Source organism: Myotis nattereri (assembly GCF_964212035.1).
Source record: "Myotis nattereri genome assembly, chromosome: 6".
In the NCBI taxonomy this organism is placed as follows: domain Eukaryota; kingdom Metazoa; phylum Chordata; class Mammalia; order Chiroptera; family Vespertilionidae; genus Myotis; species Myotis nattereri.
The window spans coordinates 70,764,456-70,788,503 of NC_138081.1; the positions used below are offsets into that span (position 1 = coordinate 70,764,456).

General features: G+C 40.5%; 1 protein-coding gene across 14 annotated transcripts in view; it reads right to left on the minus strand.

Moving 5' to 3' along the window:
- Positions 1-7,102: 7,102 nt before the first annotated feature.
- Positions 7,103-24,048, minus strand: part of PHACTR2 (phosphatase and actin regulator 2) — a gene marked incomplete at its 3' end in the record, with an annotated part of 162,369 nt that continues 145,423 nt past the window's right edge. For 6 of the 14 annotated variants that reach the window (XM_081094321.1, XM_081094331.1, XM_081094322.1 and 3 more), the window contains 2 exons: positions 19,680-19,756; positions 7,103-8,771 (listed from right to left, as the gene is read on the minus strand). In XM_081094321.1, the coding sequence (XP_080950447.1) occupies positions 8,756-8,771; positions 19,680-19,756 (93 nt within the window). Of the gene's footprint in view, positions 8,772-19,675; positions 19,757-24,048 lie in introns of those variants that run through there. The other 8 variants (XM_081094320.1, XM_081094326.1, XM_081094330.1 and 5 more) reach the window with 2 other exon arrangements.

Below are 24,048 nucleotides of genomic sequence, written 5' to 3' on the forward strand. Positions count from 1 at the left end.
TTGCGCCATCCTGAGCACAGCTATAGTGCTCTGGGCTCAGGGACAAAGAAGACTAGATAGTGGTGTGGAACAGACAAATCTAATATGATGTTATTTAAATGAGTTGGGTCTAGCCAGAGAAACAGAATATTTAAAAAATGCAATAGCTGGAGATGACATGTGAATCCTTCCTAGAGGGATGGGTGGGATGTTAATAAACAGAATTCCAGTTGGAGGAAAAGTGTGAAAAAAGTTGTGATATTGGAAGAGTGCATAATGTATCTGAGGAACAACGAGCTTCATTTGATTTGGCCCAAGTGAGAAGTAAAGGAGAGTCATTTGGAACGGTGGCTTGTGGTACTACATTAAGTACCTGGGAGTTTTCTAGTAGGCAGAGGGGACTCACTGGAAAATTCTGAGTAGGAATAACATGAGAGTTGTCCACCACAAAGAACAACGTGGTAGCAGGGTTAAGAATAAATTGGTTGGGGAAGACTCAGAGTGGTAATTACCAAGATTTCAGAGGTAATCAGGGACGGAACTAAAGCCATGATGAACTTACACTGGCTGTGGGGAAGATGGTGTGCACAGATAGCTTAAGTCTGAACTGCTGAATTTTCCTATCTGAACAATTAGGGGCAAATTCTCCCCAATGTGGAGCACCTTTTACTCCAGCTTGTCTGACTTGGGCCAACCAAAGTCGAAAGTCCATCCAAGAGCAAATCTTTAGGTCAACGAGTATTGAAAATGCCAATTCTCTCCTCCCTAGGATACTTGTCTAATTATGAAAAGTTAGCACATTAACAGATTTTTTTTTCTTCTTAAAATCTCTAGAAATGGTACCTTTTTAAAGCAAAGAAGCAGAAAACTTCACATGAACTTTAGGTTCTTAGCCTTTCTCTGGAATTTTATGTGTTCTTTATAGTGACCATCTTTTAAAGGGCCAAGAGCTCCAAAACTCATAAACTCATAAACAGGACTCTTGTCTGTGGATAGCAGTGCAGTAGCAGCATCTCCATGCAGATGTCTGAGTTGAGGTCCAGCGAAGCGTTCAATCACAATAAATGCTATGCCATCAAACCATTGTGTACAATAAACCATTGTGTACACTGTCCATTTCTTACCTCCATTGGGTTTTGGAAAGTAATGTTTCAATGCAGAACCTGATTTAGTTTGAACAAAAATTGAAAGTAGTTGTTGAACCACTATACCTACCTTGGGAATGTACTGCTAATTTTTAATAGCATACTTAGAGCCAATTTTTCAGATGTTCCTTTTAAATGTTTTGCTCCTAATCTTATCATACATCTTCAGTCTAGAATAATGGTACACAAATTGCTTTTCAACTTCCCCCTCATACCTCTGCCCTTGTCCTGGAGTCAAGGGAGAATAAATGATTATTTGTAACCACGGTTGGAAAATAATGAAAAGTATATTCCAATTCCTCTTCTGGTCAAAATATGTTCCTAATCTCTCTCCTGGCTTATAATACATTAAATAGTAAGCATAATGAGGAAGTTTATTTTCTTTCTTTAAAATATATTTTTATTGATTTCAGAGAGGAAAGGAGAGGGAGATAGAAACATCAATGATGAGAGAGAATCATTGATTGCCTGCCTCCTGTAGGCCCCCCACAGGGGATCCAGCCTACAACCCGGGCATGGGCCCTGACCAGGAACCAAACTGTCACCTTCTGGTTCATAGGTCAATGCTCAACCATTGTGCCACACCAGCTGGACTATTTTCTATACTATAACCTCTAAAGGGACTACCTTTTATTTTTATACATAATAATGTCAATAAAAACATCAATATCAAATATACGCAAATATAAAACGATAGCAAGTTTAAAAAATATACTTTAAGTTACTATTTAAAGAGTAATTCTTAGGTATTTTAAATAAAAAATACAAATCACAAGATCTTACATACAAGAAGTTTTCAGTTAGGGGGAGTTGAAATAACAGGCAATTAGAACAGCTATCTTAGTCTTGCTTTACCATACAGGCGAGAACTCTATGAGCTTTTAATTTAAAAAGACTGAGTGAGCACTGTCTGAATACAACAGAAATTGTGACAAACTAAAGCTGGGGATTTCCCAATGATTTTATTGAGGTAACTTTTCCCAATTTTATACATATATGCATTTTTATATACTTAAGAAAGCTAAACAATGTTCTAAGGCACTTGGAATTGTGCACAGCAAGGTATCCTATAATATAATACAACTAAATAGAGCATAAATTTGCTTTTTAAATAACACAAACACCAGTACAGAATAAAAAAGATAATACATAGTCTTTCTTTCAGGTTATGATAGTGGGATACATATACATATGTGTGTATACTTGGAGCTATTTATACCCACATTCTATAATACAGTACAGGTCAAGAACAACAGCAACAGAAAAGAGAAACTGTCATGTTCATCGGTGTACAGTTCCAGTTATTTACACTCACAGAGAGTACACCTGTGCAATATTTAGGGTCAGCTCACTCACTGGAAATCAGGAATCAGTCAGTCTGTCTGTTAGTGGTCACAGCTTACCACCCTCATCATTTTAACCAAAGCTTGAAATAACACAAGACCAAATATAGTTCTTTATTTTAAAATGACTGTTTATAGACAAAAAAAATGTAGGTAGGTTACTATATCTGGTGAAGTTGGTTCAGGATGTCGTGAACACATTGGCACATGTCTAAGCCACAGAAGAAATATTTAAAAATATATAAAAATATCAGTGCCTATATTTTAAGTAATGAAAGTGGTTTGACCCGATTCATGCAGATTATTTTCGAACTCTTGTTAGCATTGCAATGGCGACTTCTCCTTGTGGAGGCTCTCTTAGCAACATAATGGTATAGTCAAACTATAATGAAAGCATCCAGTAAGGGAAAAGTCGACCTCTCCCCCATATTGGTAAGTGGCACAAATATTATTGGCATTTTTATATACCATAAAATTGACCTGAGGGTGGAGTGGCATTCTGCCTCATTTACTCCTTTCAATTTATTCTTTTAAAAAAAGAAATACTGATATTTAACAAGATAAGAATTCTTAAGCACCATCTAAAAGTTCACAATATAACCACCTTTGTCGATTCTGAGTTGCTCTTTCTCAAAAAAGATGTTTTAGAAATTTGAATATTTAAAAAAATTACAGTGGTTAAATTAATTCCATTCTATTAGCCACAGTTCATCCAAATCATTTCAGAGACATATTTAATATTCTGGTTTGGTCATAAAAAGCAACAAAGAGAGTAAGTATATTTAGGTATTGGTAGTACAGTGTAATAATGTTTCATCTAGGTCAAACTCATCCTGTTTTGGGCATGATCAGCACTGAAGTATAGAAGCAAATGTAGATACAATCCACACCTACCCCACATTTCCTTCACAATTCACAAATTTTAGGAAAGTTGAGCTACATAACTACATGTATACAGGGGGAATTCAAACATTGGAATGTGGATTAAATGCTTCTTTCTTAGGATAAACAGGTGATTGTTTTAGAACTCATAAGTTGCAGCTTCCCAGGTAAAAATCTAATGGTAATGCTCATAGACCACAGGTTTTGTTTATGTGGACTGTCAACCATCATGTTTGTGGTTAAACTATGCAAGGATCCTCGTGACATTGACAAGGATTATGCACAACAGTGTAGTTCTGAAGTAAAATTATGAGGTCAAAAAATGAAAAAGTTTGCTCATTGTGAAATCTCTCCGTTAAGTACGTCCAGGGACTACCCAAGTGAATATGCCCTTTAGAACTGCCATGGCTGGCCAGTAACCACCTCCCTCAAGAACAGGCAAATTAAAGCTGCATCGAAGCAGAAGGTTCGAGAAATGAAGGGGGATGAAATGATTCAAGGCCCAAAGAAATGCAAGGCAGCCGAGACATGTTTTGAGACAGACACTTTTCCTGCATTTTTAATGCCCTAAAATGCAGTAGACAGTGGTATTCACGGGAGGGGCAACTGCCCTCCTAGGAGGGCATTTGAACATGGGGGAAGGCTTTTTACATTTGATTTTTACTGGGCGTAATACTGGCAGTTAGTCAGCAGGGGCCTGGGATAGTAAACAGCTTGCAATGTATGGGACATTTCTGTACAACAAAGAATTGCCCAGCTCCAAATGCCAACAGCATCCCCATGGAGAAACACTGATCCACAGCGCTTTGCTCATATGTACAGCTGTGCCAGCAGTGCAACAGCAAAATGACTTGTCTGTGTGTGTGTGTGTGTGTGTGTGTGTGCAGCAAATCCTGGCATAGCTAAAAATGACTCCCTTGCCTATAAGTTGGCTTTCAGTGGGAATAACTGCCATAGTATTCTCCTTTTTTTTTCTTCCTAGACATCTTACAGCATATACAATGGGATTTGTTAATTTGGGATGGCCCTGTCTTTGAAAAAGCTTAAGTAGCCTATGTTTCTGTTGTTTTCTAGAAATACTAGTGGCGGTGCACATTTCCATACAGAGCTAAAGCATAATGATTACAGAGAGAGAGAGAGAGAGAGAGAGAGAGAGAGAGAGAGAGAGAGAGAGAGAGAGAGAGAGAGAGAATGAGAATGAATGGTTTGGGAGTATTCTGCCTTTTGTCCCTGCCACCCTTTGGTCACTGCCAAATTATAGTAAAGTCCCATGCTACTCTTTGAAACTTGGGTTTGAACTAGCCGGAAACGTGCTTTCTCTCAGAAAGATGGGCCTATTAATTTGATGATTACTTTTCTCCTCTAGGACTTTAGTTCTAGAAGTTCATGCTGCTTAGTAAAATAAAACGAACTGATATAGCCCACCCCTAAGTACCAGTAGAGAGCAAGTACTCAATAATGGCCAAGAGACAACTTGGTAAGAAACTGCATCTAAGTGGCTTCTCGGTGTTCACAGCATATTCTAACGATGGGAAAAAATTAACTTTTGTTTCAAAGTATATACGTTTACTAGTAAGGTTAGGCTTAAAACACGACTGGAATTTAGGAATGCATGAGCTACCATACTGATGAAATGATATAAATTTATATGTCTTGTACAAGTTTGATTTTTTCTCACCTATTCTGAAAGAGATTTCTCACTCTGTGAAATGTGCTGCTGGGACCACTTACAAAATAATAACACTGAAGAAAATTCTGAGCAAGAAAGGAAGAAAAGAAACCTTCCCTGTTTAAATGTGGGCATACTACTATGCGGTAGACAAGACTTCCTTTTTCTATTGTGAATACAGTATAATTTTTGAAAGTTGTGTCTGTCTGACTCCATTAAGTATACATATAATGGCTGTTATGTGTTAAAGTGTGGAACTTACAGGCGTGTAGCAGATTTTTCTCTCCTATAAGTTACTTTATTTTTTTTTAAAGTGCCAGTGCAGCACTGAATTAACTGCAGTGTGTAAAACCCGAAGTATGGGTTTAAAGAACTTATCTCTCATTTTCAATATTGGATCATATTTGAAAGGTATATGCAATTCCTCTATGTCTTTAAATAGATCTTCACTTAAATTTCAGAACTTTCTAGTTACAGAATATATTTACTAACAGTAGAAAAAGATAAGTGAAAAATCATTGTACTAATAAAGGATATAAAAATAAAACCAGAAAGTCAGTTTTTCAGAGAGAGAGAGATGAGTTTGCCTTTTCCTCCATTTAAAAGTTATTGAAATACCCAAAATGGTTCTCTGAATATTATAGGTTTAATGTAAATAATTTAAGGTGTTAACATAAGGGTGAACAATATTGACGATAAAAAATGCAAGACATTTCACATGCACAGGAAACTATCAGGCAGGCTGCCCTAAATTAATGCTGCTCACCAGAGGTCTCATTTGTGAGGCTGATTGGTAATGACCCTGAAGATGCTAAGCCCATGGCATCTTTTTAAGCCCTTAATGCTAATGTTCCTTTCTCCATTTTAGGAACGATGGAAATGGCTACTTACAGTCTGTCTAGTTCTTTCCTACCTGGCACCTTCCTGGAGATGGATTTGTTTTTTTCCCCCGAATCATATCTTGGAGACTCAGGAAAACCCACACACTTCAGCCTAACCCGGAGCTGTGTAACAACAATACAATTAACACACACATTTATTTTCTCCACAGAACTGCAGCGTATGGGTTGGATTGCAGAAATGCTGAAACTGTAGAAAGGCTCAGGCAGAGGCATACTTGTATTGCAATGGTGGGGGTGGTGTTCACACCTTCACATCCTTCCAGGGCTCCCAAGCACGAGGTCTCTGGATGGGCTGCTGGGGTGGGTATGCAGTGTTTCCGCCTTTTAGAATTAGCTATGGAAATAGAGCCTATTCTGCAGAATACAGCTTAGTTCACAACCCTTCGTTTCTTTCCACAGCTTTTTATTTAAAGAATCAATTAATGAAGTAACTAGTGGTTCCAAGCCTTATATTTCAGACTAGCCACAGTTAATTTTTATTTATTTATTTATTTACTTACTTTTAAGCTTGTCTCTTAAAATTTTCTCTAAGCATATAAATCAGTATGAAGAAAAAGTGTGGGTAGTTCCTAAATTTGACCTATCATACAAGAAAAACAATGAATCGAGGCACCAGATTCTCATTTTTGTTTGGATGCACTCATTGTAGGAATAAAAAATTGCATTTCATGCACCACTAGAGGGGAAAAAACTGTGCCTTTTATCAATTAAGTGGGGACTTTCTTTGACATGTATAGGAGTAATAAAACAGTGATGTCTTATGTTTACCATTTTTATGGAAGTGAGGCCTTGTGATTTGTTAAAAAATCGTAAGTATAGAAAATTAAAATAACATTACATTCCTTGGTATTTTTCCTAAGACAACAAAATAATAATAAAATAATGTAATGACTTCAGGAAAAAATGCGAACATAGGTCATGTCTATAGCTGGATGTAAGCACTATGAAATGGACTCAACCTCAGCCGGAGAAACCCACTTGGCATGCAGAAACATTTTTTCAGAGCAAAAATATATCTGATCCTATTACTGAAATGACACCAGTGCAGAAATCCTACGCCATTTCACTAACAGCATGTGGCTGAGTGTGGCAAGAGGTGCAACAATGCTGGTCAATTTTCAGTTATAAATGGTCCTGGTTTGTTGTAATAGACTAAATGGGGCCAATTTTTTTTTCACTTTTAAGCAAAATCACCCCCCATTTCAAGGAGTTCTTTAAAATATCAAATATAAATAAATGGCAGGATCCAAATTCATCCACCAGATGAAATGTTTGCTTTTTGGTTGAGATCGAAAATTATAGTCCTCCATATTATGAATCAGAATCATTTCAGAAAAAGTCTAGTTAGGTCTTGTCTTATTACACAAAGCATGCGTTTTTAATAAAAGGGGGCCCAAAACAATTGTGAACAAACAATGAAATGCAAGGTAGTATTTACATGTGGTCACATGTTTGAGAGCAGAAGCCATGCTGTGCCTGTGACTCCATGGAAAATAGTAAGATGAAATAGAGGGTTTATTAATGTAAACAATACTGACTGTAGGCTCATAGGGACACCTTCCATAACTTTAAAGTCACCTATTTTTTTTTTTTTTTGCACTGAAAGTCAATATTATATTTATGGATGCAATCTGCAGAGACATAAAACACAAAATAAGATTCTCCTCATTCTCAACTTAGCAAAAATTTTCCGTGTTCTTATATATCTTTGGGTGAGTTTTTTTTTTTTTTTATCCATGTACTTTATCTTTTTAATAGCAGCAATTCAACTTAATGCAGCACTGAAATTAAGTATTCCTTTGCAGTCCCACTCAAAGCTAACTGCGGGCAGAACACTTGCATCTTGCTTAAGTTTTAATTTTGGATTCAGGATTTTTAAAAAGATGTGATTGTCAATATTATCTTCCTTAGATCAAGCATGGTTGTTTCAAGTTTGAAGATAATCAAGCTAGGGAAAGACCAACAGAGTTATTTCTAAAGCTTGCTACAGACTAATAGGGTCACATCCCATCTGAATTTATTCCCAGTCCTGTTTTCCTTGCAGGAGGTTGGTGCATTAGGTAAAGAGTCTAAAAAAAAAAAAGTGAAGTGTGTATAGCTATGTTACTTAAAGCATGCAACAGAATTTGGGTAAGCATGCTTGTTAAAAGTCCATGAAAGCCTCTTGCATTTAAGAAAAAGATGCATGAAAACACTCAGACTTATTTGTGGCAATTAGATTCACTGGCACAATACAAAATAATAGTACTATACTGCACCAACATAAGGGTGAAAGAATATTCTTCTAGGATCAGGTGTCTAAGGAATCCACAGGGGGTGACTAGACCCCCAAGCCCTTAATAAGTTCTCAGCTATCAAAAGCCTTCTTCAAAAATACATTTAAGTTTCAATGTTCTTTTTTCATTAACATAATGAAATTTTCTCTTTCTTTCTGTTTTTCAACCCCCACCCCTTACCAGTGCCCAGACATTCCATCCCCGGCTCACCCCCTTTAACCTGCACTCTAAAATTTGGCTTTCTGGTAACAGGGAGCCAGCGATTGTCTTCTGCTCATCTTCTTTGACTAAAACCCCTGATGAAGAATAACTGGTGCAACCATTGTGTCCCTTACCATCAGTGCCCATGCTGGACAGCAGGGTCACTCCACCCGACCCTTGGCTTGTTGGCCACATCTGGGCTGTACAGGTGGGGAGCACTTTCCACATGCTTCCTTCACCACAAGTTAAATGGAAACACACACAGTCAAATCCCAGTGCAATGCAGTATCAGGTGTTTAGGAAGCGAGGCTGCCCCCAAAGATGATCAGTCTATGTTTCCAAAGAGTCTCGCACCTCATTACGGACGATGAAACCTGAAATAAGCAAATGGAAACACTGAGTGAGTGTGTGGTACAGAGACACAGGCTGTACTCAGTGAACTGAGTAAGGTATGGGAATGTCTGTACTTAGAGGTGGCTCTACACAGCCCCCCAATGAATTACTGTTATAAATTACTGTCATAACAGAATGCTGCTATAAGTGTTACGTCAGAAAGCAGAGGCAGCCCCTGTTCTAGAGACACTGATTATATTATATCCTCCCAGGATGCAGAGCCATCGATACACAAAGCACCCCTATCCTTGAGGATCATGTTCTAGCTGTACTGAGCAGAGGGAGATTTTCATAAAGGTTTTGGTTACACCTGGTTTGTCGTTATACAAGGAAACATCCACAAGTAGTCACCATTTCATTACCTTTAGCCTGTTCTCACCTCCCACGGAGGACTCCAAATCTACTTTCCACACCTGAATTTCCAAATGCCTGCTGAAATTTCCTTCCAAACGTTCTATAGGCAACATACTAAGCATATGTACAACCATACAGATAACAGATATATATATTTTTTTGTAAGCCTGCCTTTGCACTTTCTATCTTGTTAAATGTGCTACCTTTTAAAATGCTTCTAGTCTAAAGCCTCATACTGGCAACTCAAATCTCTGGGCCCTGTACAAACTTCTTGCAATTACTAGAAAAGCCAGTCCAGCGATGGCCCAGGGTCTGAAACAAGCAGCATCGCTCCCACCATGCAGGGAGCCCAGCACTGCCCACAGCCCACGGAGGGGGCCTGCTGACACAAATGAACAGCCCCTGCAGTGTCTTTACCCCACAGCTACCCAAATCCCTCTCGGTTAGGTCCAGTTTTTCCAGGCTCTACAAACTCACGTAATTTAGCCATCATTTTAGCCCTCTCCTGATCTGCTGGGCTCCACAGAGCAACACCCCACAGTGTCCTGGATTCAAAGGACAAGTTTGGGGGAACACGACACGAGAGGCTTTCTCTTCCCATCGGGGAAGTCCATGGAATGAAGAAGGTAAATTAAAAATCGGGCTGGGAAACAAAGTGAGCAGTCAGTGGACCTGAAGGGAGTTAGAGCCTTCTCAAGCCCAGCATTTTCCTGGAAAGTGTCCTGTAAAAACATTTCTAAAATTTGCACTGGAAGGAGGTTTTTGTTTTTTCTGCAGACACAGTCTGTTCATGGATCCCACTAGAGAGTGAGTTCCACAGTCTGGATTGCTTGGGAGTCACACGCCATCAGCACAGCTTCAAGGGCGGCTAAGAGAGGAAGGTGACCAGCTAATAGTGTGAATGCAATAATATGCCCACGACCTGGGGCTCAGCAATGTTCCCGCTTTTCATATGGGCTGATAGATTCGGTAAAAACAAACATATATTTTCTCGCACTATCCAATCAGAAAAGGGTATTTACATCCGGTTTAAATTAGGCACCTTATGTTCAAATTCAGCTCTAAAATGTTCTTCTAGAGCAACGGTTCTCAACCTGTGGGTCGCGACCCCTTTGGGGGTCGAACGACCCTTTCACAGGGGTCACCTAAGACCATCGGAAAGCACATATATAATTACATATTGTTTTTGTGATTAATCACTATGCTTTATGTTCAATTTGTAACAATGAAATTGGGGGTCACCACAACATGAGGAACTGTATTAAAGGGTCGCGGCATTAGGAAGGTTGAGAACCACTGTGCTAGAGTTACTGAAAATGCAAATTGTTATACAGTTTGTTACCACTCAGCAGTTTGCATTTATTTTGAAACCTAAAAAACCTCAGCTTTGCCTCCTGAGAAGTTTGCCTATCTGACAGAATGACAGTTTGGCTTTAGGCTTCCAGTTGATGGAGCAATAAAGACATTTACTGTGCCCTAAGGGTACTCAAGTTTTTCCGGCTGCTCTTTTTTTCTCTAGAATTTTCCAGAGACTCAAATTTGGAGTTATCCATATTTTCTTCTTCTTGTTAAAATTGCCATACACTTTTCTTATTTCCGTACTATTGAGAGGAAGTAAATAGGGGGAAAAAACTCTTCTTAAGTCATGGAATGCAGAAAAAAATATTTTTTCCCCCATTAAAAAGTTCTTTTCAATATGGTCCCTCCATAATTTATTTTTAAAAATGTACTCCTTTAAATTCATTCAGGTGATATAAAACATAAAATTACTCACAAATGTAAAATATGAACTTTCCTATACGTCTCTATTTCTTATACACAGAAATCCTGAATAATTAATTTTCCCTTTGTTTAAAAGGCTCTACATGTCCAGCACACACACTTATGTTAAACAAATGAGGAGGTTCTCCTAAACCACAGCTCCTTGCTCTACCCAAGAAAACAGACCGCAGGTTGGATGGGATTATATTATTTCAAATGCTGAGCCATGATTTCCACTCTGGTGGGTAAAGCAGCATTTTGCAACTCTTTCAGGTTTTTGTCCAAGCAGCAAGTACATGGGGCACCTATGAAAGAAAGTGCCACTGCAGAAGCAGCCCTCTTCTTCCTCTGTGGGGGACTCTTAATTTTTATTTTGGTCCCATGTGTCATTTCTGCCCTGTTCCATGTTCATAAGCATATCTGGAAGCTGAAAAAGTGGTTTATTGCCGGGAGCTGGTCCATCCTTGCTGTTTCAAGGGACCTGGCATATATGGCATACTGTTCTTGATATGTTTGCTCACCTTCTTGGCACTATGTGTTTTAACCAAGGTTACCTCTCTGAGAAAGGTTGTTTCCCCAGGTAGGGATTTTCCCCTGAAGTTAGGGAGGGAATAAAACCTCGTTAACTAAGTGCCAGGCGGGTAATTAATCACTTTAACTACGAACAATCATGCTTAAGCTACATAATCTTTACTCCCTGGAATGGAGATAAGAAACGCCCTAACCTTTGGAATAGAGATTGGATTGGAATCAACTGGTATAAATACAGATGTAAGAAGACAGAAAGAAAGAGAGACAGAAATTGGCACAGAACCTACACAGAACGTTCTCTAGAGACAGAAGAACTTCGCTGGAGAGAACATGGCAAAAGATCCTGGACAGAAACTGGCCTCAGAACCTAGAGACAGAACCTAGCGAGAGAACATGGCAAAAGATCCTGGACTGAACCTGACTACAGAAATTGGCAAGAGAACCTGACTAGAACCTGGTGACTGAACTTGGCTGAAGAACCTGGCTACAAAATCTGGTGACCGAACCTGGCTAGGGAACCTGGAGAACCTGGAACCTGGCTGGAGAACCTAGCGAGGGAACTTGGCTACAGAACCTGGCTGGAGAACCTGGAGAACCTGGCTGGAGAACCTAGCAAGACAACATGGACACAGAACCTGGCTGGAGATCCTAAGCAGAACCTCTCTGGAGATCCAGACCAGAACTTGGCTGGAGATCCTGGCTGGAGATCCTGGCTAGGCTGCTGATCAACTGAACGCTGTCTCCGTGTCGTTCCTTCTTCGCCGACTCCGTCCACACCTTTGGGGACCCCTGGACCCGCTGGGGTTGGACCCCGGCAGTTTATTTTTATTTTTTAAATATTTTTATTGATTTCAGAGAGGAAGGAAGAGGGAGAGAGAGACAGAAACATCAATGATGAGAGAGAATCATTGATTAGCTGCCTCCCCACTGGGGATCAAGCCCGCAACCTAGGCATGTGCCCTTGACCGGAATTGAACCTGGGACCCTTCAGACTGCAGGCCAACGCTCTATCCACTGAGCCAAATCAGCCAATCCACCTAAGATAGTAATACCACAGGATGTTATAGAATGAGATAATTGCTTTAAAGACACACCTCAACATAACCACATCAAGAAAAATTTGAAAAGTAGAGCAAAGAAAAAAATAAAAAACTATAGCCCCACTCTATAACAAACCATTAAGAGTTTTTTATATCATTTCCTAATTTTTTTCTATGCATCTGAATTTTAAATAAAACACTTCTGCCATATATACACTCAGTCAGTATCCTGATTTTCCCACTTAACATTATGCCAACGATCCCTTGAGGCCTGTTTTTATTCTAAGAGCATCAATTCAATGATTCTATTAATCTTTCATAATATTCCTTAATATAAGTACTGCATTACACACTCTAAAAATGTTATTTACAAAACTCAATTAAAAAAATAATATTCTCTTGATTATAAATCTCATACACTTGACACAACAACATTGGAAAACAGAATTTCCAGAAGAAAAATATAATTACCCATAATATTAGTACTCAGCTGTAACCATTTCAAAATTTAGTTTAAAAAAAATTTTTAGTTTTTAAATAAAAGCTAACCTTTCATACAATTTGCCTTCATGGTTTAGAGCAGCAATCGCCAACCTTTCAGGCCTCACGGACCGCCAGTGGTCCCCGGATCAGCGGTTGGCGACCCTTGGTTTAGGGGAGTGATGGCGAACCCTTTGAGCTCGGTGTGTCAGCATTTTGAAAAACCCTAACTTAACTCTGGTGCCGTGTCACATAGAGAAATTTTTTGATATGTGCAACCATAGTAAAACAAAGACTTATATTTTTGATATTTATTTTATATATTTAAATGCCATTTAACAAAGAAAAATCAACCAAAAAAATGAGTTCGCGTGTCACCTCTGACACGCATGTCATAGGTTCGCCATCACTGGTTTAGGGAATGATTTTAAATTGTAGAAATTCTATTTCCCATGGAAAGGAAAGTGGCTTTCCTTTGCCATGGTGATCTCCTTTCAGAATGCAATGGCCCTTCCTATGGTCTTTGGGATTTTGAACAGTGGTGTGGGCGGGCAGCTGCTGCGGAGAGAAAATTCAGGATGTGGCTGGCCGGATAAGCAGCAAGTGTTCTAAGGGACCAAGGTTAGTGCTTGGTACCTGTCAGGCCACAGAATGAACTCTTGCAGGGCCCACTGGTCCTCACCCTTGTTACATGGGACTAACGTCCATTCTAATTCCAGACAGATATCTGCAAAATACTGGGAGAAACCTGGGGAACTAGAGGAAAGAGTGCATCACTACAATTCTCCACCACTACAGACCAAACATGTCCCAAAATGTATTCGTGATGGGGGTTTCCAAGGTGTCTTCTGGTACACCAATAGCAAGAGTGTCACATTTAATATCAGCACCAGCACATTATTCAATAAATGAACTTCTCATTTACAAAAGGAGTAGGGAATAGCTCCTTTATTTTTCAAGGCTTTTTTGACTATGTAATACATTCTTATGTTTCAAAAATTCAAAAGGCCCAAAGAGTAAGCGGTGAAAAGAATCCCTCTCATGCCTGATCCCAGTTACCCACTTCTCCTTCCCAGAGGCAACCAATGTAATCAGCTTTTTTGGTTTCTATCCAGAGATACAGAAGCAAAAAAAAAAAAAAAAAAAAAAAAAAAAAAAGCTACATATGGGAAGTGTTCCGTCCAGTGTTGACTGATCCATCACTGTGTGGGAGATTATCTCTGGATAGCGAGGTACCTGGGCAGAGGGAGCAGGGCTGTCTCAACCCTTTTAACACCCCCAAATGCCCCGGGAGTTAATAGATTTAGGTTGTAAAGGAAATGTTTACTTGATGTAAGGAGATAATGTCTGACACTAATAAGAAGAGCTAATAAGTGAGTTGCTCTGTATCTAGGTTGCATCTAAGAGGCTAGGTAATGATTGACAGCTTGTTTATGCCCTCCAAGGATGGCTGGTGCTAAGAACACCACTATCTTCTACATGAGCAGTTTTCTAAATGTAAAACATTATCGTATACTTGTATCATTTGGATTAGACACAGCAGTGTTTACCAAAACTTTCTCCTCCTAAAAGAAATAATGAAAACAATCTGGTAATCATATGCATGATTTTCATAAGTCTCAGAGCCAAAAGGCAAGTCTAATGATGTAATAGAAGTGAAAGGAAAAACGGTAGATATTTGCTTTCCTGCCAAGTTTTTAAGAATACTTAAGCAAGGCATATTCATCGCAGTGATATGAATATTTAATTTTTCCTTATCTGGAAAGACATTTGGAAGAGTGTTAATCAATATATTTTTTTGAAAACTTTAGTAAAACTTACCTTTGATATCAACTATTTTCCCCCAAAATCTATAATTTTCTTTTGAAATGAAGCTCATCCCTATTTGCATCTATTCATATGGACTTAAACAATGAAGATATTAATAGACTATTTTATGGAACACAACAAGCATACTCTAAATTTCTGCAGATGAGCAAATACAGAAAAATAGCCAACGGAATTTCCAAGGTGAGAAAATACCCCACCATATATAAAAATATACTATAAAATGTACTATTCTAAGTAAACAGTGTGACACAGTGCAAGGATAGACAATAGCTCCCTAGAGCACACTAAAGAATCTGGAAACTGACCCACGTGTACATTAAAAGAAAAAGTTTACACCGAGGGGAAATAAATTGCAGTGGGACAATGACTATTGATTTAGAACAAAGTAAAGCTAGTTTACTCTTTTGAATCATAAACCCAAATAATCGCCCAATGGGTGAAAGATCTAAGTGTAAAACAAAAACACACGTAAAAACTAAAGGCAATCCTATATAATAAAAGCCTAATATGCTAAGTGTCCGGTCGTCCAGTCAGCCATTCAACCAATCAAAGTGTAATATGCTAATGATATGCTAAGGCCACTTAACTGCTTGCTATGATGTACTCTGACCAGCAGGGGGAAGACAGTTGACCAGTTGTTATGACATGCATGCACTAACCACCAGGGGGCAGACAGTCGACCAGTTGACCAGTCATTATGACGTGCACTGACCACCAGGGGGCAGACACTCTGACTGGTAGGTTAGCTTGCTGCTGGGTCCAGCCGATTGGGACTGAGCGAGATGGGCCAGACATGCCCTGGAGCCCTCCCACAGTCCCTCTCCAGATGGCCAAACTCCCACGTCCCTCCCTGGCCCCCATTGTGCACTGGTGGGGTCCCTTGGTCTGGCCTGTGCCCTCTCGCAATCCAGGACCCCTCAGAGGATGTTGGAGAGCTGATTTTGGCCCGATCCTGCAGGCCAGGCAGAGGGACCCCACTGGTGCACGAATTCATGCACCAGGCCTCTGGTCTATATATATAAAAAGCCAGTAATCAGAATGCTGTAATGACCATAACAACGGTTGTTATGATGCCCACTGTGACCAGCAAACCAGCCTGACGAGGGGTGGGGCCAGCCAGCCAATCGCCCACAGCCTATCCCTGATTGGCCTCTCCCACCCTGGTTGATGGTGGGGCTGCTGGGCAGCCCCCGCCCCCCCCCCCCCCGCAGCTTTTTTTTTGGCTGATCCCGCCCCTGATTGGCCCACCCCACCTGGTGGACCTCAGCTCCTCCCCCCAGCTTGCCCCACCCCTCATGACCCTCTCAACCCCAATAGGGGGTGGGACTGGCTGGCCAACTTCCTACAGCCCCTTCCCCCAGCCAACTCCACCCCCAATGACCCCGTACCTCCCCGTAGCTGGCCCTGCCCCTGATTGCCCCCCCACCCCAATAGGGGGCGGGGTTGGGCAGGCAACCTCCTGCAGTCCTTCCCCATGCCCAGCCCCACCTCCGATCAGCCTCCCCACTTCTATCAGGTTCAAGGCTGGCTGGCCAACCACCCATGGCCCCTCCCTCAGGCTGCTGATCCCTGGTTGGCCCCCCCAACCCATTCGGGGGCTGGGTTGGACAGCCCACAACCCACAGCTCCTTCCCATGGCTGGCCCTGCCCCCAATTGGCCCCCCATCCCAATCAGGGGCAGGGCCCATTAGCCAACTGCCCTCGGCCCCTCCCCCCAGCTGGCCCGGCTTTTTATCAGCCCCAATTAGGGCAGGCCAGCCTGCCAACTTTCTGCTGTCTCCTCCTCCTGACAGGCCCGGCCCCAATCTGCGATCAGGGCTGGGCCAGCCGGACCCCACCCATGCATGAATTCATGCACTGGGCCTCTAGTTCTAGACCTATATAATAAAAGGGTAATATGCAAATTGACCACAGGGGAGGTGCCACTCATCCAGAAGCCAGGCTCACGGCTGGCGCTGGCAGGAGCCTCTCTTGCCTCTGTGGCAGCGTGAAGGACCCCAAGGGGTCCCAGACTGTGAGAGGGTGCAGGCCGGGCTCAGGGACGCCCCCCCTGCCCAACCCCCCCCAGCCAGTGCATGAATGTTGTGCACCGGCCTCTAGTACTTTTATAATCTTGGCCCTCCTCTTTAGGACACAAGACAGTAAATTAAAAAATAACAGCCCTAACTGGTTTGGCTCAGTGGATAGAGCGTCAGCCTGCGGACTCAAGGGTCCCAGGTTCGATTCCCGCCAAGGGCATGTACCTTGGTTGCAGGCACATACCCAGTAGGGAGTGTGCAGGAGGCAGCTAATCGATGTTTCTCTCTCATCAGTGTTTCTAACTCTCTATCCCTCTCCCTTCCTCTTTGTAAAAAAATCAATAAAATATATTTTAAAAAAAATAACAATACAAATTTAAATATGCAAACATTTAAATAGAAAACCATAAAAAAGTTAAAATGTTAGCAATACATTGGGGGAAAGTATTGTGATATGTAGTAACTCAATATCTGAGTTTTTACTAATCCATAAGAAAAAGATAAACAACCCAAAAGAAAATTGGTCAAGACAAATCAAAGAATGAAAAATAAATGGTCAATAAAGGTATGTAAAGATGCTCAACTTTACAGAAATCAGTGAAATAGGATATTAACGTTTATTCTTTCGAATATAGGCCTCTTCTCCACCATCATCACCCCCACATGGTGATGAGGGGGTGCTCGTAAACTGTAGGTCACAGAATAGTATCTCTCAAAATGTAAAAATATTTCCTGTGACCTAGGAAATCCACTTATGGGACTAATACAGAAATACTGGTGTGCGAGCAAAAAGATACATTTATAAAGAAACTCAAAAGACAGCATCATTTTACTAATGAAAAACTAAAAATTCCATAAACATCTATTAATAGAATAACTTTTCAGGAAGTTATGGCATAATACCTATGAAATACCATAGAATCATTCAAATTAATAAGATATATACTAATATGGAAAAATTTTGTGAATGCTGTTTTGTGTGTGACTGTGTCAGTCCGCAGTCTGACGCTCTATCCACTGAGCCAAACCGGTTAGGGCAAGTTAGGGTTTTTCAAAATGCTGACACGTCGAGCTCAAAAGGTTCGCCATCACTGCTCTACACCAAACTTCCACCAGTGGTTACTGGTTTGAATGAGAATAAAACTGGGGAAGGACTGAAGGGAGTTTTCATTTTTACTTGACAAATTTTTATACTGTTTGAAAGCTTATTTAGACCATTATTTGTTCACATTAAAAAGACATCTCTGAAAAAGAAATGACCTTTACTTCTCCCTGCATCTTATTTTTTTTACTTTTTTATAGAGTAAAACAGAAGAGAAAGAGCCTCTTTCAGTGTAAATGCTTATTTTTCATAAAATGAGGACTTCCATAAAAAGGCATTTTAGAATTTTAATTATTTTTATTATAATTTATTCTTTATATAATGCCATGAATGAAATGAGGGGATCAAATACTACAATTTCTAGGAAAACTACAGAGAAGTAAAATTATCCTGAATGACAAAGACTGGATTGATACAGTCACTACATCTCAGGGGTCAGGACACAAAAGACACGAAAAATGCCACCTTCTCAGTTGCCTGGAGGTCCCGGCCAGTTCGATGTCACCATAAATATCCAGCCACCTTATTCTGATCAACTTTACTGCCACAGTGTGACCACAGGTATCAGACATTAGCAAGAACTTCTCCTGACCCCAGAAATAGAGGGGAGAAAAAGACAGGACACTTAGGTCTGGCTTGATATTGGCATGTGACGGGTGTCTGTGTAGATTATGACAGCATGAAGCCTTCAGACAGAGAGAAGACCCATACATTCAGGATGTCTGAAAGTCCCATATCTCTCTCTCTCTCTCTCTCTCTCTCTCTCTCTCTCTCTCTCTCTCTCTCTCTCTCAATAAGTAAATAAATAAATAAGCAAACAAACATGCCATTGGAGAAAACAAAACACACAAGAAATATCCTAGCAGAAAGGGGAGTTTCTTCTGCACACCAGACATGGTTATTACAGGAACAGTAGCTGTGGAGAAGGACAGCCCCATAAACGTCAGGGAGGAGGTCTGCTATTAAATCCTACTTCCATCCATGCCACATGCTCTCCAGCAGCAACATCCCTGTCACCGGAGCCTCAGCATTAACGGTGGCACCTGATGGAGGGCTGCCCTCCAGAGGCTGTTTCCAGCCTAGGGGATCGGGACATGTTTCCCAGAAAGAAGTCTCCATGGAATCGTCTATTTTGGTTTGTTTCCTAACAATTTAATTCTTAAGGATTTGATTGACTTTCAAATTTTTAGGAACACACCTGTTGTATAAAGCAAAGCAAGTAAACCTTTGAGATAGAAACATCCAGAACACCTGTGAATTGGGGGTGGGGGAGGTTGTGGGGGGGGGGGCGGGGGTCAGATGACACCATCACTCAGGGCTTAGAAGCCTGAAGGGTGCTGGGAGGAAAGATGGCAGGATTACAGAGAGCTTCTGTGGCACCAGTGAACATGGGATTCCTATTTTAAGTGACGTGTTCTGAAAACTGAGTTTCTCTCCTCTCTCAGTACGTCTACTGTGAGTCCAAAGCAGACACAGAAGTACCCACACCAGCTCCCGCCAGCATCTGTTCAGGGCATAAAATGTTAACTGAGTCTCTTCAAAAAGCTTGTCTTCTCACCCAGGGAATAAAATGAAAAAGAAACCAAATATAGCCCTTTAGAATGACTCAGACTTCTTTGAGAGAAAAAACAAGACTTAATTTTAGAAATGTTCATTAGATGGTATTATGTTAGATTGTATTTTTTAAAAATTCAATTGTGGTAAAATACACATAACATAAAACTTACCATCTTGATCATTTTTAATATGCTAAACTGAATTGTGTCCACTTACCTTGTAAACTGCCGACTCTCTTCGTGCACTTCCATTTCTGTGCTTTTAAATTCATTTAGTTCTTTCCGTATTGCTGCCTGAATAAGAGAAAGTAGATATACAGACTTGTTACTTAGGTCACATATTTTCTTGGCATACACTGCATCAATGAAGCAGGCCTTCTTTTAAGAAATGTCTCGGAGAACCCTAGCCGGTATGGCTCAGTGGATAGAGCATCAGCCTGCAGACCGAAGGGTCCTGGGTTCCATCAGGTCAAGGGTACGTACCTTGGTTGCAGGCTCCTCCCCGGCCCGGGCCCTGGACAGGGTGTGTGCAGGAGGCAACCAATCCATTGTTTCTCTCACATCAATGTTTCTCTCTTCCACTCTTTGTAAAAGATGAATGGAAAAATGTCCTTGGATGAGGATTAACAAAGAACAAAAAAAGCAAGCAAGAAAGAAATGTCTTGGAGAAAGGGATTCCTAATTTCTCCTAGGAAACGGTATGCTAGATGCAGTGTCATGCTACTCCCAAACGAAAACCGGGATGGATTTCTCTCAAGTGTCATGGACAAGGTGGAAGAAGGGAGCCCTTCCTAAACGCAGCCTGGGGTCTGATCTATGAGTCACCCCCAGGACCACAAGGGTAGTGCAGGTCATGAGATCTTCTGAGAAACAATATCATTTCCCTATGTAAGTTCTGCATTTAATACCACACACAGTGACATGGCTCTAGGCCAGTGATGGCGAACTAATTTTTTTTGGTTGATTTTTCTTATAGCATTTAAATATATAAAATAAATATCAAAAATATACATCTTTGTTTTACTATGGTTGCAAATATCAGACAATTTCTGTATGTGACACGGCACCAGAGTTAAGTTAGGGTTTTTCAAAATGCTGACACGCCGAGCTCAAAAGGTTCGCCATCACTGCTCTAGGCAGTTGCCACAAAGCTACTGAGAAAGCAGTTGCTATTTATTCTTTCATATTGAAAGTTAAGATAATTAGAATGGAGAGTTTCAGCACAGCACTTAAAAGCCATTCAAATAAAATATCAAACGGAATGCTGTCACTATTACTATTCAACGAATACATAGTCCATGCCATGTACATGCTGGGGTTTAAAGAGATGCCTATGTCCCTCAGGCTGAAAAACTTGAGATGTTCATCAAAATGTTAACATCAGTCATCAATTAACAATTGAGGCTGGATTGCAGATGGTTTTTGGTTCCCACTGTGTGCTTATATTTATATCCTAACTTTTCTACAAAGAATAGTTTCCTGCTTTAGCTGGTTTTGCTCAGTGGATAGAGCGTTGACCTGTGGACTGAAGGGTCCCAGGTTGGATTCCAGTCAAGGGCACATGCTCAGGTTGCGGGCTCGATCCCCAGTAGGGGGAGTGCAGGAGGCAGCCAATCAATGATTCTCTCTCATCATTGATGTCTCTCTCCCTCTCCCGTCCTCTCTGAAATTAAAAAAAATAAAATAAAATAGTCTCCTCATGTAAATTTAAAAACACTAATAAATACAGCTCCATAATCTCTTTGAAAAAAATGGACTCTTCAGCCAAAACAAAGAATGACATTACAAGCCACAGAGAATGACTTCACTGACAGATAAGGAAATCTACTTTGTGGTGGGAAAATGAAGAATATTAAAAGATGAAAAGGACAAAAGGAAGCCCTGAGGCCTCTCTCTGGCTTTCCCCTATCACTGTCACTCTGCAATATCCAAGTTTTTCTCCCAATGCCCCTTTCACTGTTATATTTAAATCCTATTGTCACAGCTTGCTTTGTCTCCTCAAACACATTCCTCAACCCCTAGAGACTCTATGGGAAGCCTATGGCTGGGAAGGGATTGCAGAAATATTTTTGTTTTTCTTTAAAAAGCAATTCTTGCTACTGAATTTTGGAAAAGATGAAGTAAGAAGAAAGATATTTGTGGGTCTGCATCCACTGAGATAAGACAGTGAATCTTGCTGCACAAGTGAGATGAACAGTGAGGATACTTTGTTTTAATCACTGTAAAACTTGGTACCTAGAACCAGGAACTGAAACAGTCAAGCTTCTCCATACTAATCATCTAATTAACATCTATCAAAAAGTCTTCCTTTAGAGAAGGTATTTTAATATGGACAGTGACATAAAATCATTTAAAATTTCCCCTCTAAATGTTACCGTTTCAGTGGGGGAAGTGGAAAGTAGTCCACTCGGAGTCAGAAGTCATGGGATCTAGTCTTACCTATGCCTTCAATAGCAGTGACCCTTAGCGAGTTACTTTGCTCCAAAACCTGTTTTCTCATTTGGAAAATGGGAATGAGAATTCCTCATAATATTATTAGAATCAATTAAGAGCATATTTAAAAGTGCTTTGTACACTGAAAGTATTCAAGAATGTCATTATTGTGATACATTTCAAAAAATGAATTAAATCTTAGTCTGTGATTGTGCAAGAAGAAAATGCAACTCAAGGAGCCTTGAAAACAAATAGGCGAAGTCCCTATTCTCAATAGTAGGTTGGCTTACGGATCTTAGAGTCTGGCAGAAGTCAATGAAAGCATGCTGTGAGAATCAATTGGGATGTGGAATCTACAGAGTACTGTATAGTTTATTTTTAATTGTAAATTGTGTGCTATACATTCTTTATATTAGTAAGTCTTACAATTCACTTGTGACCATACACATAGACAGCCAATTCAGTATTTATAGACACATCTTACATGCTCATCTGCAATTCCCTCTTCAAGAGGTGGAGTCTCTTTCTCTAGCCGTGGACCTGGGTGAGACCTGTAACTGCTTTGAACAACAGAACACAGCAGAGGTGAGGCTGTGTCATTCCAGGGTGGCCTAGCATCTTTTGCTTCCTTCTTGCAAGCCAGCTGCCATGTAAAAGTGTGCCCACCCTCGGAAAACCACAGTGTGAGAAACCCAAGTTCAAGCAGAGGTGCTGGAGGATGCGATGCCATGTGGATACAGAGAGAGGCTGAGGACCGACAAGGCAAAGACGTGCTAGTGAAGAAGCCAGCTCAAGAGTGGATTCTGGAAGCCCAAGCACCGCCCTACTTGATGCCACATGGATCAGAAACAAACCACCCAGTTGGGCCCTTCCTGAATTCCTAATTCATGAAACTGTGGACAGAATAAGATGGTTGTTTCAAGTCACCAAGTTTTGGGATGGTTTATTACAAAGCAGTTGAACACTATTTTAAGACTTGCATCTCACAGATGATGAAATGGAGATCAAGTGACTTTGTAGATATCAAATGGGCATTGAGTACTAAGATGGGGCTGATGCAAATGCCTTCTTACTTCAAGTCTTCCACTCTTCCCAATAAAGAAAGCTTCAGAGCCTAACTCATCCAGATAATTTTTAATTACATGGAGAAATGATGAGTTAGTTACAGGCACGAATGTGATGTGGAATTATAGGAACTGGTTGCTTGAAAAACTATGTCGGCAAGTTGTGACGACAGCCAATTAAAGAAATGCAATACCCATTTAAAAAAATTCACTAAAGAATGACCATAGTTTTTTTTTTTTTAATATATTTTATTGATTTTTTAGAGAGGAAGGGAGAGGGATAGAGAGTTAGAAACATCGATGAAAGAGAAACATCGATGAGAGAGAAACATCGATCAGCTGCCTCCTGCACACTCCCTACTGGGGATGTGCCCACAACCAAGGTACATGCCCTTGACCGGAATCGAACCTGGGACCCTTGAGTCCGCAGGCCGATGCTCTATCCACTGAGTCAAACTGGTTAGGGCAAGAATGACCATAGTTTTATTACAAGAGTTATTTCCTCTTAATATCTAAAGAGATTTCCTGAGACTGTTTTATGAGAGGGAAAAAAGTTTTTCCCTCCCATAGGTTATGTTAGAGATCCACATGTATAATATTCTTAACTCTCTTTTCTATTCCAAGATTAGGCTTAATAACTCTTCATGTAAGTGTATTGAGACTGATTTTGTTGAAAATATGGAACAGAAAGAAGTAGGTTGATGTAGTGGAACTGGAGTCTGAATAGTGCTGGGTAGGACCAATGGGAAGTAACTGAGCCAAAAGTAGGTATTTCTAAAATTGAAACAAAACAAGCTGCTAGGAGATAGCACTGAGACCAAATACTTATTATTATTATTATTATTCCTCACCCAATGATTTTTTTTTATTGATTTTTAAAGTGAGAGGAAGAGAGAGAGAGAAAAACACATAGATGTAAGAGAGAAACATTGATCGGTTGCCTCACACACATACCCTGACCAGGGATCGAACCCACAACCCACATATGTGCCCTGACTGGGAACTGAACCTGCAAGCGTTTGGTCCAAGGGACAATGCTCCAATTCACTGAGCCACCCGGCCAGGGCCAAATATGCAGTACTTTTGGTA